Here is a 15904-nt window from a genome sequence, read left to right as displayed (position 1 = left end):
AATTTGACTTCATTTGAACTCACCTGAACTCACCGCTGAGGAACATGAACAGAAGGAATCATGGGATAAGTCACATGACTCGTGACATAGAATTCTATGGAATTCTATAGGTTCACTTTGGCTCCCAGTGTAGGCGGTGGTTCCGGACCGAATGTGAACGATTTCTCTCGGGGTCATAATAGATTCACATTTCCATCAGTTGATGCGTCTCCGTCACACGCTAGAGGACACGGTTTCTAACCCACCCCCCCCCCCCACCACCCCACACCACCCAGCCCCGAGTCTCACCAGGTTCTGGAGGCGTTGCGGTCCTTGTTGGGGAAGCAGGGGAGGTGCTGGGTCACCGTGGGTCTGCTCTCTGGCCAGAGGTAGTGGAGCGGGTTCTCCTCCGGACAGTTCTCTGTGGGGCGGGGGGGGAGCGGGCGAGACACAAGGAAGCGGGAACACTGCTCAGACTACGGCGAATCGCACTTGCGCGAGCGTGTGTCTGTGCGGAAGTGTGTGTGTGTGCGTTAGTTTGCATTGTATATATATGTGTGTGTGTGTGGGGGGGGGGGGGGTATAGCGTGCGCGTTACTTTATGCAAGTGCGAGGTCGCCCTCCTACCGACAGATTGCACGCGGAGGGTGTGTACGTCCAGGCTGGCGCCCATGCTGGCGGACCTGCTCAGCATCCTGGCAGAGATGGCGGCCTCGCCCAGGGTCAGGTTGGCACTGGACCTGGTGCTGTAGACCAGCAAGGCCCGGCAGAAGTAACTGTTCCAAAGAGAGGGGGGAACGGGGGGAGGGGGGGACATCTTTCCAATGTGTTCTCTTTCTAAATGACAGGAACTTAGAGTGAGTGCATGTGTGTTCACATACAAGAGGGGTAATGTTACGATATGACAAAAGTGTTTGTGTGTGTCATGTGTGGCTAAAAAATAAAGACCCTCAAGGTACCTTTGACTGACACTCCTCCCTGCCAAGGCAAGCTCAACACTGGAGAGGAGAGAGAGAGAGAGAGAGAGAGAGAGAGAGAGAGAGAGAGAGAGAGAGAGAGAGACAGCGGGGATGAAGAGGCTTATCGACTCGAGAAGTGGCACCGAAAGAACATTCCGGAAAAGGTGTCCATCTCCGTGCTCACCTGACATGGTCCACGTGGACGGGGTGCGTCCAGTTCTGAAAGGTCTGATTTAGCTGCGAGGGAAGAAAAGAGGAGCGTCAGTTGACGCGCGTCCAAATGTTTTCTCTCTCGCTATTGGACAGAGCGGGCCGGAGGAGGCTCACCCATTGGGCCACCGTCGTCTCCATGTCCGCCTCGGACTGTTCCGCCAGGCTACTGACGACAAACGAGATCCCGTAGAACAGACCCTCTGTGAAAGAGAGTATGAGTAGAAGAGAGAGAGAGAGAAAGAGAGAGAGAGAGAGAGGGACATCAATCTGTATTTGGCATAATTATGTAATTTTTACTACACTTAGCGGGGACATTTCTGTGAATTCCGTGCAGCATAGCAGGATTTCAAAGGGGTGGATGACTAGTTACATTCAATCCAGTGTGGTGCATGAGATGGAGCTGATTTTTAAATCAACCTGGAATACAGGAATCAAGTGAAGAGCAACCATGTATAAGTTCTATTATGGTGGGGATCAATTGAGATTTAGGCAATTATTCAGCCGTGTTCAGTATTTCCTTTGGTGCATGCTCATGCATCAAGGAGAGCTGGTTGTTTACAGTGTGGGGTTCCTCTGATGTAGTTGCAGTGTGTTGTCTGCTCTGCTGCTATGCCTCACAGCGGCCACTAGGTGGCTCCTCCACCTACGGTGTTAGTCAGGTTTCTACTACAGGTGGGTGCAGGACGATCCTACTCCAAGCCCAAGTCTGCTTTTGGGAGACTTCGGTGCTAAACCAAAACTTTATACAGATGTTTTAATACAGTTTTTTAATAGGTCATTGTTTAGTTAGTTTAAGACTCTGGAAAATAGAGGGAGTTTATTTTGTAAATGCCACAGTTTATGATGAAGAGTGTCAGAAGTCTCCCAAAGAACAGGACAGAGCTTTGGAATCACAAGAGAGAGGACCTCTGCCCCTCCCACTGAACAACAGACACCCAATTAACAGTGCAGAGGCTAGCCTATTGCCGTGTTAGTTTTCTACGCCACATCTAGAATCACAACCAACCAATCAACCACCTCCGCAAACAGGAAGTCACACTTTTTCCACCTGATTTCAACTCCTGATTTCAACAACTACCCCCCAAAAAACTACACCTCCCAGGATTCATAGCAAGAGATCATCCAACCACAGAGAGAGACTAACTACAGTAGAACTACAGCTACTCATCCATTAGGTCTATGTCTAGGTGGTTATAACACATACTGTTCCCGGTCCACAGTCCACACAGACATGTAATATGAAAGCGAGGTTTACATTGGCATGGAGCGGGCCTCGAGGCACCCGCTGTAGTCCGGAAGGTGGCGGCCCGAGTGGGCTTTGAACCCGGGTCAGTACCGAGCCTTTTAAGCTGTGTGGTTAGAGAGGGGGGGCTCTTAGAGGGGACAATAGTCTGGATGTCATAGGCTGGCGGCGGCTTCGGGGCAGCGTCTGGGTGTGTGTCTCTGTGCGGGGTGGGGGCGGGGACAGTCCGATTGCGGCCCCCGGACCTCGTGCTGGGGGGTGGAGTGGGCGTGGGGCTGGAGGTGGGGGTCTGGCTGATAAGAACCGGGCCTGGTCTGTCTCCGTGCTCCTGCGTCAGCCCACTGTGGTTCTCTCTCCGGGGGGGTCCGGCCAGCCCTGACCCAGCCTGGAGGGGCTGATGGAGGGCAGCGGGGAAGCTGTGGGAGGGGGTAGCGGGGTGGGGGGATGTGGTCAGGCTGGGGGAGGAAGTTGGGAGGTGGGGGGATGTGGTCAGGCTGGGGGAGGAAGTTGAGAGGTGGGGGGATGTGGTCAGGCTGGGGGAGGAAGTTGGGAGGTGGGGGGATGTGGTCAGGCTGGGGGAGGAAGTTGGGAGGTGGGGGGATGTGGTCAGGCTGGGGGAGGAAGTGGAGGGGTGGGGGGATGTGTTCAGGCTAGGGGAGAGCGTGTGGGGGTGGAGGGATGTGGTCAGGCTGGGGGAGGAAGTGGAGGGGTGGGGGGATGTGGTCAGGGTGTGGGGTTGGGGGGATGTGGTCAGGCTGGGGGAGAGCGTGTGGGGGTGGGGGGATGTGGTCAGGCTGGGAGAGGAAGTGGGGGGGTGGGGGGATGTGGTCAGGCTGGGGGAGGAAGTGGAGGGGTGGGGGGATGTGGTCAGGCTGGGGGAGGAAGTGGAGGGGTGGAGGGATGTGGTCAGGCTGGGGGAGGAAGTGGAGGGGTGGGGGGATGTGGTCAGGGTGTGGGGTTGGGGGGATGTGGTCAGGCTGGGGGAGAGCGTGTGGGGGTGGGGGGATGTGGTCAGGCTGGGAGAGGAAGTGGGGGGGTGGGGGGATGTGGTCAGGCTGGGGGAGGAAGTGGAGGGGTGGGGGGATGTGGTCAGGCTGGGGGAGGAAGTTGGGAGGTGGGGGGATGTGGTCAGGCCGGGGGAGGAAGTTGGGAGGTGGGGGGATGTGGTCAGGCTGGGGGAGGAAGTGGAGGGGTGGGGGGATGTGGTCAGGCTGGGGGAGGGGGTAGCGGGGTGGGGGGATGTGGTCAGGCTGGGGGAGGAAGTTGGGAGGTGGGGGGATGTGGTCAGGCTGGGGGAGGAAGTTGGGAGGTGGGGGGATGTGGTCAGGCTGGGGGAGGAAGTTGGGAGGTGGGGGGTTGTGGTCAGGCTGGGGGAGGAAGTTGGGAGGTGGGGGGATGTGGTCAGGCTGGGGGAGGAAGTGGAGGGGTGGGGGGATGTGGTCAGGCTGGGGGAGGAAGTTGGGAGGTGGGGGGATGTGGTCAGGGTGTGGTTTTCGGGGGATGTGGTCAGGCTGGGGGAGGAAGTGGAGGGGTGGGGGTCTGGAGCAGCCCTGGTCGGTGTGTGAGAGGCAGCAGCAGGTTGTGTCGCCGGGCTAGCCGGCGTGCTAACAGTGGAAGATGGAGAATACAGAACAGGGGCAGGGAGGAGGTTGAGAGCCGGAGGAGTGGGGGGGATGATGGTGTCTGGTTGCACGTTTGGGGTAACGGGAGTCCAGGAGTGTGTGGTGGGCGTTGGGAGGATACTAGGGGTAGCCGCGGTGTGAGGGACAGCGGTGGTCCGCGGGTCTGGGCCAGTGTGGGGTCTTCTCCCTCCAGAGGTGGGCTGTGCGCTCGACACGGTGGCGGAGAGAGTATCTGAGTCCAAGGCAGCGGCGCGTGGCGTTTCCGTAGATGAACTCCGTCCCCATAGGCTCTCTCTCCAGGCCGGCCGATCTTCCTCCACTTCCTCGGGCGGCGGGTGCTCTGATTGGCTGGCCGGGAGCGCGGAGGAGGGTAGGAATGTGGGCCTGGCCTCCGCCACGCTGAGAGACCCGGTCGGCGACGTCACCCTCCGGGGGGGCAGGGGGGAGGGGGGCACGGGGGGGAGAGAGGCCGGGGGAGAGGAGGGGGGAGGAGGGGGAAGGCCGCGCGCCGTCGGCCCGGGCGCCGGGTCTGCCGCGACCCGGGTGGCGGCGAGGCGGATTCCTGCCGCCGTCGACGCGGGCGGAGCGACGTGCGCGAGCGGGGCTCCTGTGAGTGAGTCGGGCGCGTGTGTCGGTGTGAGCGAGGCGTACGCGGGACCCTCCCCCCCCGCAGGTCCGCCGACCGCGCGTGTGTGATCTGACGCGTGTGTGAGGGCCGAACTCGCGGGCTGGGGGCTATCGGTGGCGCCGTGCGGGGTTGTCACAAGGCTCGACACGACGGTGTGTGTGTGATGGCTCCCGGAGTGTGTGCGTTCGGTCTCCAGGCCTCCAGATGTCTCTCCCGCCTGGAAGACAACAGAGGGAATGCTGTCAGACGCTGGCGAGGAAGAGGAGGAGGAGGAGGAGGAGGTGTAATTGGCGCTTGATGCCGACGCGTCAACTTCCTGTGGAGCCGAGCGCCCCGTCGTCCCGTCTGGCCCCAGCTGCTCCGTAACCGCGGTGATCAGAGACCGCTGATCCGAACGCGATGGGCGGCCAGAGCCGTGCGAGACCAGAGCCAACGAGCCATCTGTCCCCTCCTCCTGGATCGCTTGGTCGGGTCTGCGAGGAGGCGAGGACGGAGAGGAGGAGGGGCGGGGCAGCGAGGGGTGTAGCTGGTCCGATGTCGCCTCAATGACAGACGGGCGGTCGGTACCGCCCCCACCGACGTACGAGGGCTCGGCAGCTGGGGCGGAGGACACCATCGTCTGCTCTCCCAGGTTCCCCGCGCCCTGCCACCACCAACCAGGGGTCGGGGAGACCCGGTCGCCCAGGAGGCGGGTCTCCGTCTCCGGGGGGAGGCCGATCGGAGCTCCGTCCGATGGGTCCAGCAGCTGCTGGGCGTTGGAGGATGAGTGTGTGTCTCCATTCAGGTGTGTGTCTTCACTGAGGCGAGCCGCCATTACCGATTCACTTTGAGTCTCCGCAGAAGAGGGGCGGAGAGGCGGAGGCGATGAAGGGGGCGGGGGGGAGAGGAAGGCCGGGCTGGGGGCGACGGAGGGGGGGAAGTGAGGACCGGGCGGCGGTGGCGTCCCCGCGGTGGAGGAGGGGCCGACGCGCCCCGGGTCCCTGATCGCTCCTGGTCCGACGGCCTCTGAACGCGGGACCGGGGAGGGGGAGAGGGGCGGGCGGGAGGAGGGGGGTGGGGGGGAGCCGTAGGAGGATGGCGTGCGGGCGACCTCGGCTGTTCCCGGCGGGCGCTGTTGATGCCGGGGCCGCTGAGGTGTAGCGGACGCCGTAGACGTGGCGGAAAACATGTGTGTGTGGATGAGAGCGTGCGGGGCGATCGGCGTGGGCGTCGGCGAGTAGTCGGCCAGTGCGTCGGCTTTCTCCGTGAATCGGCCGACGACGGCGAGCCCCTCCCTCTCAATTGCCGCGAGCCGAGTGTGTTCAACCCCGCCTTGGGGAGGAGACGGAGAGAGGGAGGAGGTCTGGTGAGGCGCGTTTGACGAAGCGCCGCTCTCTGGCGCTCGTCCGCCGGTGTGGCTCTGCGGGGCGTGTTCGGTTCGAGCGCCAGTCCGTTCCTGGGTGGATTTAGGGATTGGCGCCGAGCTGCTGCGCACCCACGCATCCTCCTCTTCATCGGTCGTCACATCCTGCCTACCGGTCTCCGCTGTCGTCTCCGCCTTCAAACTCGCCTCTGATTGGTCGGTTACTCCTCCCCCCTCTCCGTCGGGCCCAATCACGGGGCTCGGCCTGTCAGGTGGGGTATGAGCAGGGCGAGGAGGGCCGGGCGGGATCACCGGGGGGTCTTCCAGGGAGTAGGCGGAGTCAAACCCGTAGAGGCCGAAGGCGTCCGCCTCGGATAGGTCCGCTAGGTCGTAGAGGAAGGGCTCCGTTCCCGACGCGTACTCCTCCGCCGGCTCGCTCGAGTTCCCCGTCGCGTTACCGCCGCTCACGCTCGGCGGCGCCCACTGAGGCGCCGCGGGCTTGTTCTTGCGGTTGCTTAGCGGCCCTGCGGGCGCCGCCGCCAACGGAGGAGACTCGTCCGCCTGCCGCCATGGGAACGACTGCCCCCGGGCACTGGTCACGGCGCCCCTGGACACGCCGAGTGATTTCCAAGGAGTCGATGATGATGGAGCCGCTGTCGCAACGGCGGTCACGTTAGACCCGGCGGGCGCAGGTGCCGGGGCGTCCGGCCGGGGGGAGGTGCGCGCACGTCCGGGTGCGAGCGGTCCAGGCGTGTGTCCCGGTGCGAGCGGTCCAGGCGTGTGTCCGGGTGCGAGCGGTCCAGGCGTGTGTCCCGGTGCGAGCGGTCCAGGGGCGCGTGTGACGGAGGCGGCGGGCTTGGTGAGGTGGAGCACCGGCCTGTCGGGGGGCCTGGTGGCCTGGAGGACGTCCGGCCTCTTTCTGGCCGGCCAGACCAGCGGCGTGGAGATGAACCCCAGAGAGGTCCTGGAGCTACGGGGGGGCGGGGGGACCGGGGGGGGCCTGGGGAGGGGGGTGGGGGGCGGGGGGGCCACCGGAGGAGGGGCGGCGGGCCGGGCCGGGAGGCGAAGCAGAGACCACAGAAACGCGGCTCTGTCCTTCTCTGTAGCAGCCGTTACAGTAGAAACATGGGGAGGGGAGGGTTCAAAGCAGGTCACGTTATGATATCAACAAAGAGTCTATTGTACAGCTGTCTATTGTACACAAGAACCGAAAACACAGCAGATAGCCGAGTCCTACTGCCTGCATACGTAGGCATCATACCGACATTCTTATCATTATTGTTAGTGATTGATCACAGTATGTGGCCTTGGTAGGAGATGACAGCTATGTTACATGAGCTTTCCCAGCAACACACTCTGACTCCCGACTGAAGGCGAAACACAGCAAGTGGATCAGAGGACAGCTGATAGAACAGAATGGGATAGAATAGAATAGAATAGAATAGAATAGAATAGAATAGAATAGAATAGAATAGAATGTCACCGGCTGTTGAGATGTGTATTTGTTTTTCCAGAAGAGCAGGATGGTAGATAAAGAGGGGAGGCGTAGCTACTGTTGACTCGCGTCCGTCTGTCTGTCTGTCTGTCTGTCTGTCTGTCTGTCTGTCTGTCTGTCTGTCTGTCCGTCTGTCTGTCTGTCTGTCTGTATGTACCTACCAAACCTGGCCACACACAGACGGACAATGGCTACAGGAATCCATTTACCTGCATCTAGATCCCGTGTCCCGCAAACGTCAACAGAGACGCGCACAGGAAAAGGAGCTAGCTCCGTACAGACCCCATCTCTCAAGCTCCCAAGCACTACAGACTACGAGACAGAGAGAGGGGGTGGGGTCTTACCAGGTGAGGGGGTGGAAGTGGCAGGCAGGTTAGTAGTGGGGTTAGTGGTGAAGTTCAACAACAGCTGCTGAGTAGTAGTGTCAGATGCTGTTAGTAGAGGTGGAGGAGAAGAGAGGAGAGGAGGAGAGGAAACACAGAAGAAGATAATGATAATATGGAAATAGAATATTAGAATAATATTATTCTTTCAAACGGATCATGTTGACATTCACAAGTTGTAGAGTGACTCACTAAACGTAAATGGTGGAGATGGAGGGAGAGAGGGAGGAAGGGCAGTAGGAAGGTGGGTAGGTAAGTAGGTGGGTAGGTAGGAAGGTGGATAGGTAGGTACTGTAGTAGGTAGGTACTGTAGTAGGTAGGTAGGTAGGTACTATACGTAGGTAGGTAGGTAGGTAGGTAGGTAGGTAGGTAGGTAGGTAGGAAGGTGGGTAGGTAGGTACTGTAGTAGGTAGGGAGGTAGGTGCGTGGGTGGTTGGATAGGTAGGTGGATAGGTAATTAGGTAGGTAGGTGGGTAGGTAGATAGGTAAGAAGATAGGTAGGTAGGTAGGTAGGTAGGTAGGTAGGTAGGTAAGTAGGCAGGTAGGCGGGTAGGTAGGTAGGTAGGTAGGTAGGTAGGTAGGTAGGTGGTAGGTAAGTAGGTAGGTAGGTGGGTAGGTAGGTAGGTAGGTAGGTAGGGAGGTGGGTAGGTAGGTAGGTGGGTAGGTAGGTGGGTAGGTAGGTAGGTGGGTAGGTAGGTGGGTAGGTAGGTGGGTAGGTAGGTAGGGAGGTGGGTAGGTAGGTAGGTGGTAGGTAAGTAGGCAGGTAGGTAGGTGGTAGGTAAGTAGGCAGGTAGGTGGGTAGGCAGGTGGGTAGGTAAGTAGGTAGGTAGGTGGGTAGGTAGGTAGGTAGGGAGGTGGGTAGGCAGGTAGGTGGGTAGGTAGGTGGGTAGGTAGGTAGGTGGGTAGGTAGGTGGGTAGGTAGGTGGGTAGGTAGGTAGGCAGGTAAGTGGATAGGTAGGTGGTAGGTAAGTAGGCAGGTAGGTAGGTGGTAGGTAAGTAGGCAGGTAGGTGGGTAGGCAGGTGGGTAGGTAGGTAGATGGGTAGGTAGGTAGGTAGGTGGGTAGGTAGGTAAGTGGGTAGGTAGGTAGGTAGATAGGTGGGTAGGTGGGTAGGTAAGTAGGCAGGTAAGTGGATAGGTAGGTGGTAGGTAAGTAGACAGGTAGGCAGGTAGGTGGGTAGGTAGGTGGTAGGTAAGTAGGTAGGTAGGTAGATAGGTGGGTAGGTAAGTAGGCAGGTAGGTGGGTAGGTAGGTGGTAGGAAGTAGGCAGGTAGGTAGGTGGGTAGGTAGGTGGTAGGTAAGTAGACAGGTAGGTGGGTAGGTAGGTAGGTGGTAGGTAAGTAGGCAGGTAGGTGGGTAGGTAGGTAGGTGGTAGGTAAGTAGGCAGGTAGGTGGGTAGGTAGGTGGTAGGTAAGTAGGCAGGTAGGTGGGTAGGTGGGTAGGTAAGTAGGCAGGTAGGTGGGTAGGTAGGTGTTAGGAAGTAGGCAGGTAGGTAGGTGGGTAGGTAGGTGGTAGGTAAGTAGACAGGTAGGTGGGTAGGTAGGTAGGTAGGTAAGTAGGCAGGTAGGTGGGTAGGTAGGTAGGTAAGTAGGCAGGTAGGTGGGTAGGTAGGTAGGTAGGTAGGTAGGTGGTAGGTAAGTATGCAGGTAGGTGGGTAGGTAGGTGGTAGGTAAGTAGGCAGGTAGGTGGGTAGGTGGGTAGGTAGGTAGGTGGTAGGTAAGTAGGCAGGTAGGTAGGTAGGTAGGTGGTAGGTAAGTAGGCAGGTGTATAGCACCGTCGGTAGGACGTCTTACCATGCACTGTGTTGTTAAAGGCTGGAGTATTAGTGTCAGCGGGTTGTGAGACAGGAGGGGTGCTGCTAGCTCCCTGTGCTGCTAGGGAGAGGGAGGTTCAGCATGGTTACAGACCCAAAGTACACACACACACACACACACACACACACACACACACACACACACACACGCACACACACGCACACACACACACACGCACATATGCACGCACACACAGTTTTTCCCAGGAGTACCATGTTGAGAGACTGTCCGTCTTACCCTGGGTGGGGCTGTTAGTAGCAGCAGCTGCAAGATGGGTTATATGGTGAGTCACTGATGACAATAACACATGTGAACAGTGGCACACACACACACACACACACACACACACACACACACACACACACACACACACACACACACACAGGCACACAGGGCACATATATACACATATCACAAGATAAGCAATGAGGGGTCAACACCTGGTCATGCCATTAATGATTATGATAATCAAAGCTAAAGCAAAATCAGTGTTTGAACACATTTGATCAGGATAGTTAAAAGCAAATGATCACCAGGCATCAGCGGACAACATTAAAAGATATGCTGATTGATTTTGAATCCGGTACATAAGACTATAAAAAATCCATTAGATGTGCTACCTAGATGCAACAGAATGAGAGTTTGGCTAGGATAGCTAAATCCCTTAATGGATTGGAAAGATGCTAGCACTGCTGGGCAAACTTATTATACTTCAGTACAGTAGGTAGCTGCTGGGAGAGATGCTAGCCAAGATAATGGAAGATGCTAGAAGAGCTGCTTGGCAAGATGCTAGCAAAGCTAGGCTATGCTAGGTAGACACTTGCAGCAGGGCTAGGCTAGGCTAGCTGTCCTTACCAGTAGTGGTGCTGATGAGTGGTGATGGGGGGTTAGTGGAAGCTGCAGTGATGACAGCAGCCGTGCTGATAGCAGGCTGGACTGGTGACATTGGCAGGAAAGGTTAGCGATATGAAATGGACTGCCACGTGAATTAAGTGAAATAACACACTCTATTTAGCATCCCTGGGTCCAATACGCAGAGACCGAACATCTTTTAAGACTTCCATTGGGAGGTGATGTACACAACTACTCGCTACCACAAACATTTCAATGTTCTGGGGGTGACTTTCATTTAGCTTGCCTTGCGTGCAGAGCTTTTTAGTGGGAGACAAATTGATTTGAGCTTTCCTTACAAGTGGATGTACATAGGCTACTGCAGTGACATGACTCCTAATGAAGCAGACCTCAAACACTCATCTACTGTATCTGAAGTAGCTACCACATATTGGACCCAGGAGTGTGTTAAATATAATGGGTGGTAAGAACTAGAGATGGCATCTTACCAGTGGTGCTGTTGTAGGTTAAAGGCATGCTAGTGGAGGTGGTGGAGGTGTTGGGGAACAGGACTGGAGGTGAGGAGGATAGCAGAGACAGACAGCATGAGAGACTGGCAGGCTGGCTGGCTGACCGGTTGGATGACTGGCTAAATGACAGGCTGGCTGGCTGGCTGACTGACTGACTGACTGACTGACTGACTGACTGACTGACTGACTGGCTGACTAATTGATTGGCTGGCTGGCTGGCTGGCTGACTGACTGACTGACTGACTGACTGACTGACTGACTGACTGACTGATTGGCTGGCTGGCTGGCTGGCTGGCTGGCTGGCTGGCTGGCTGGCTGGCTGGCTGGCTGGCTGGCTGGCTGACTGGCTGGCTGGCTGGCTGGTTAGCTGGCTATCCACAGATATATTAAAGTGTTGTGTTATATCTCCATGAGCCAGGCTGACTTCCTATTGACAAACCTAGATGTTATACGTAGATGTGCAACACACTGAACACTATAGCCATAAGCTAACCTCAACCTTGGCCATAATACTGTATCTTCAGTGTAAGATAATGCTGCATATCTAGTGAAAAGACAAACCGCACACTCTTTCCATAGATGCAAGTGATTGATGTTTCGCCCGTAGCCTTTGCCTAAGTCTGCTCTGCAAAATATGATACATATGAACATTTGCATTGCAGTTGATGGTTGAGAACCTCTCATGTGGTCTTGATGAACACATAGACCTAGAATATTGAACACCCCATTGCATTTGACAATACCTAATAGAATATGTGACCCAGATTTCAGAAAGCCACTCACAGCAGAGTCTGAGCTATTAACTTTGTGTCAAATGATCAAGCCAATCAAATGATAAGGGCATTTATCAACTCATTTTCTGAAGTGCCGATAATGTGAATGTATTCCTGCCCACTCTGAAACTCTTATCTCTGGGTTTAATGGTTAGAAAATAGAGCTGTCCAAGAGACAGATTGGAGGAAGCAGGGGGGGGGGAGATAATAATCAGAATCAGAAGAGAGAGAGAGAGAGACAGAAAAAGGCAAAGAAAGAGAAAGTGCTGGGGGGTTGCTATTACCCTTCTGGCAGGGACATGGGGACCTGTTGGTTTTAATGTGCCCGTTGTTATTATCTCTGCTGCCCTGCTGTCAGTCATGTGGACTAACACACCTTAGCCGTGCTTACACTGCATTACTTCAGCACTATGATATAACAGCTAAACAGGCAGGGTCCTTCCAGTAGCCCACCCCCGTTTCACCCTTTCTCTCAATCTGAGAGATTCGCCCTTTCTCTCAATCTGAGTGGTGAGTGGACACGAAGGGGGCCGTTATCTGCAAATGCCCGAAGAGAATCTTTTTAATGATCGCATTTCTAAAACCGCCAGCTTTATCAGACTAGCATCAGGGTAGATGAGAGGGATGAGGAGGAGATGGAGGTGGAGGAGGGGCCGGTTCTTACCGTGGGTGGTTGCATTAGTAGCGGTCATGTTAGTGTAGACAGTGGATGGGGTGTTGGGAGTTAAAGTAGCTGGAGGGTGGAGCAGGGTGGAGGGGTAGCAGCGAGGGGAGAGAGGGTGCACCAGCATTAGATGGATGGGTCAGGTCAAACATACACAAGCAGCATTATCAACGGAGCTATCATCAGCTGTGGCACAATGAATGATAGATAGATATAGATAGATAGATAGATAGATAGATAGATAGATAGATAGATAGATAGATAGATAGATAGATAGAGATAGATAGATAGATAGATAGATAGATAGATAGATAGATAGATAGATAGATAGATAGATAGATAGATAGATAGATAGATAGATAGATAGATCGATCGATAGATAGATAGATAGATACTGTAGATAGATAGATAGATAGATAGAGAGATCGATAGATCGATAGATAGATAGATAGATAGATTGATAGATAGAGAGATCGATAGATAGATAGATAGATAGATACTGTAGATAGATAGATAGATAGATACTGTAGATAGATAGATAGATAGATAGATATTTTAATGAATCTGACAAGCTCATACGCCCCGAGGAAGTGAATTCTCTGAACAGTTCATAGTAACTAAACTACTTTAAATTACTTTTTAATTTAATGTGTTTCTTGGAACTGTGGAGTAAAGGGGTTTTCAGTTGTAAGGCAACCCTCTGAAAAATTCCTTTCAGAACCTTTTGGTTCCCGATAGGATAATAATACCCAAACAACGCTTTTGGTTCCCTTTTATCTGAAAGTTTGAGCAATCTTCTTGACAGCATCTAAAAACACATTGATGATCAACTATCCTTTCAGCTATCATTCCATTTCGTTCAGTATTTTACTGAACACCGTCTTCGTTTCGTCCCTTTGCACCATCTGGTACAGCTTGTCTCTCATGAGTAGAAGTCATGAAAACTGGCCGTCAGATACACTCTGAATTCATTATACAGCTTGAGCCAGCCCTGTGTGAGAACTGGCATTTAGGAAACTGACCCCTAACTGACCCCTGACTGAGGACTGGCCGCTTAAGCCCTCGACGGTCATCGCTGCGCCCGTGAACGGGAGCAGAGGTCCCTCCTGACGCCAGGGCCAGTTTCCTCTCTCTCTCTCTCTCTCTCCCCCGCTACTCCCACACTCCCCTTCTCTCTCCCTCCATTCCCTCTACTCTCTGGCTCTTCTCTCACTCCCCTCTCCCTCTCCATCCCCGTCTGCCTGGCTCCTGTCTCTCTCCCTGCGGAGAGGAGAAGGTCTGCTTCTCATGGCTACTGGGGGTCACCTGAGGCTGTGCGGAGACTGAGAGCGTCGGGGAGGGATGGGGGGGGGGGGGGTGATGGGAGAGGGGCGGGGCTTGGCCGACAGGGAGGATAGTTACTGGACAGACTTCTGGGTTGCGGGGAGACGGGGGTTTGTTGCTCTGTTGTTCGTCTGAGGTGAATCCACACAGGCTATATGAAGAGTCTTGTGTTAACATTCCCATCAGTTTGGGAAGATGGATATTACAGTATCTTTAGGCTATAGGACCTCACCAACTGTTACAATGCAATAACATGCCATAGATGTACTACTAAAACAATGTACACTGAATGTATTATTGTGAACATCAGTTAAGGTTAGGTACATTTGTTTTCCTACCTGGGCAGCCCAGTCCAGGGGAGGCACAGCTGGTGGTGTGTGACGTGTAGGTGGGCACAGACGTACCTTCAGAGGGGGTCAGAAACACAAAAGGTACATCACAACATCATCAACGACAGGTTGCCCAATGGTTAATGCTTAGAGAGTGAACACACACTACTGTATTCAGATCTAGGCTGGGAATAACCAAATACAGTTGGACCATTTCAACTTTGAAATGCATAGGGTGTGCTTGATTTTGTGTATCGGACAGCAATCGACTGAACAGCCCTAAAAGTCTGTGTGCGACGTGAGAATTTCAAAATCAAGTGCACCTCAAGTATTCCAAATATTTGAAATGCATATTCAAACCAGGTCTGTCCCACGCATACATTCATGAGGGATAAGCATGGGGCTGCCTGTGGGCTGCCTGTGGCCAACTAGCTCTATTGTCAGCAGAGAGACTGACAGATCTCCCAATCCACTCAGCTCCCACAAGCTTTCCGGCCAGGAATGTGATGTGACCCAGGAATGCCATCAAAAAAAGAAAGAAATCAGCACTATCCGGAGAACAAACCTGGAATTTCATAAACATGAAAGGTCGGCTGTGTCGGTGACAAGTCTGATCTCTCCTCTCCACCCCCCCCCCCCCCCCACCCCCACACGATTGTAAGCCATGCCCATCTCCACCACCTCTCCCCTGGGGTAAACTATGCTGGAGGGTGCCTGGCCTTGAGGGCAGTGGGATGAATATGGCTTTGTTTGGCCCGGGCATATCTGCTTCAGCCTACAGGGGAGTTGGTGTGAAAGAGAGGAGAGAGAGAGAGACTAGAGAGAGAGAGATAGGGGGGAGGAGATTAAGAGACACCTGGCGTCGGTGGAGGCGGCTTATTAAAGTGGGGTGTAATAGCTGGTGATGTAGAAGTAACGACTTCTCAGTATATGGAGCGAACATCTTTAATATCGGTTATCGTTAACAGGCATCTGGACATCTTTAATATCACTTACAGCTGACTCTGCCCTGGGCTCCACTGAATGGATGACCCAGGTCGTCAGTCTATTATACCGTGTCATCATGTTCGACTGTGAGTCATAAAAACTTCATTTTCCAAACCCACACTGGGGTCTGAAGTACCAGGCACAAAGATGTTCAGGCATGGCCTTCACCGCCACTATAAAAACAGGTCCTACACAGAACCATTTTTAGCTCCGTAAGGTGCTGAAAAAGGTTATAGTACCCCCCTTTGTGCAGGGTAGAAAGTGAGAATATTCGGCTTTCCATTCTCAGTGGAACTGACAGTATATCTAGATTACATAAAATGCAAGATGCCGCCATGCTAGGCATGCATCTCCTGTATTTTTTGTCTGTTTTTTATAGTATTTTTACCATTAGTGAATTTTTTTACTGATGGATAACAAGACTATTTTTGTATTTTATGTATCAGTAAAGTACCTACTACTACAACTACTACTACTGTACTACTACTACAGACTGTAGAACCACTGGCAAAACTGATTCAGTCAGCCACACAACATAGTATGCATAGTGTGTGTGTGTGTGTGTGTGTGTGTGTGTGTGTGTGTGTGTGTGTGTGTGTGTGTGTGCGTGTGCATGTGTGCATGCATGCGTGCGTCTTATGTGTTCGACAAACTGGTTGGGTAAACGAGAGGCTCCCTCCTGTCTGTGAGGCCTCCAGTCTGATCGTTAGCACGGTGCTAGCCCTAGTCCTGTCCACCAGTTTAATAATTAGCACAGCGCTAGCCCTGGCCCTGGTCCTGTCCAGCAGTCT

At 54.3% G+C, this 15904-nt stretch overlaps 1 protein-coding gene across 1 annotated transcript in view; it reads right to left on the bottom strand.

The window, feature by feature from the left end:
• Positions 1 to 15904, bottom strand: part of adgrg6 (adhesion G protein-coupled receptor G6) — a gene marked incomplete at both ends in the record, with an annotated part of 51133 nt that overhangs the window by 11574 nt on the left and 23655 nt on the right. The window contains 5 exons of the mRNA XM_084454008.1: positions 289 to 400; positions 607 to 755; positions 1123 to 1175; positions 1266 to 1351; positions 14136 to 14201. Coding sequence (XP_084310134.1) covers positions 289 to 400; positions 607 to 755; positions 1123 to 1175; positions 1266 to 1351; positions 14136 to 14201 — 466 coding nt within the window. The remainder of the gene's footprint in view (positions 1 to 288; positions 401 to 606; positions 756 to 1122; positions 1176 to 1265; positions 1352 to 14135; positions 14202 to 15904) is intronic.

Source organism: Borostomias antarcticus (genome assembly GCF_949987555.1).
Source record: "Borostomias antarcticus genome assembly, chromosome: 19".
NCBI lineage: Eukaryota > Metazoa > Chordata > Actinopteri > Stomiiformes > Stomiidae > Borostomias > Borostomias antarcticus.
The sequence above is the reverse complement of the archived record's forward strand: the minus strand, read 5'-3'. Positions and strand labels throughout refer to the sequence as shown.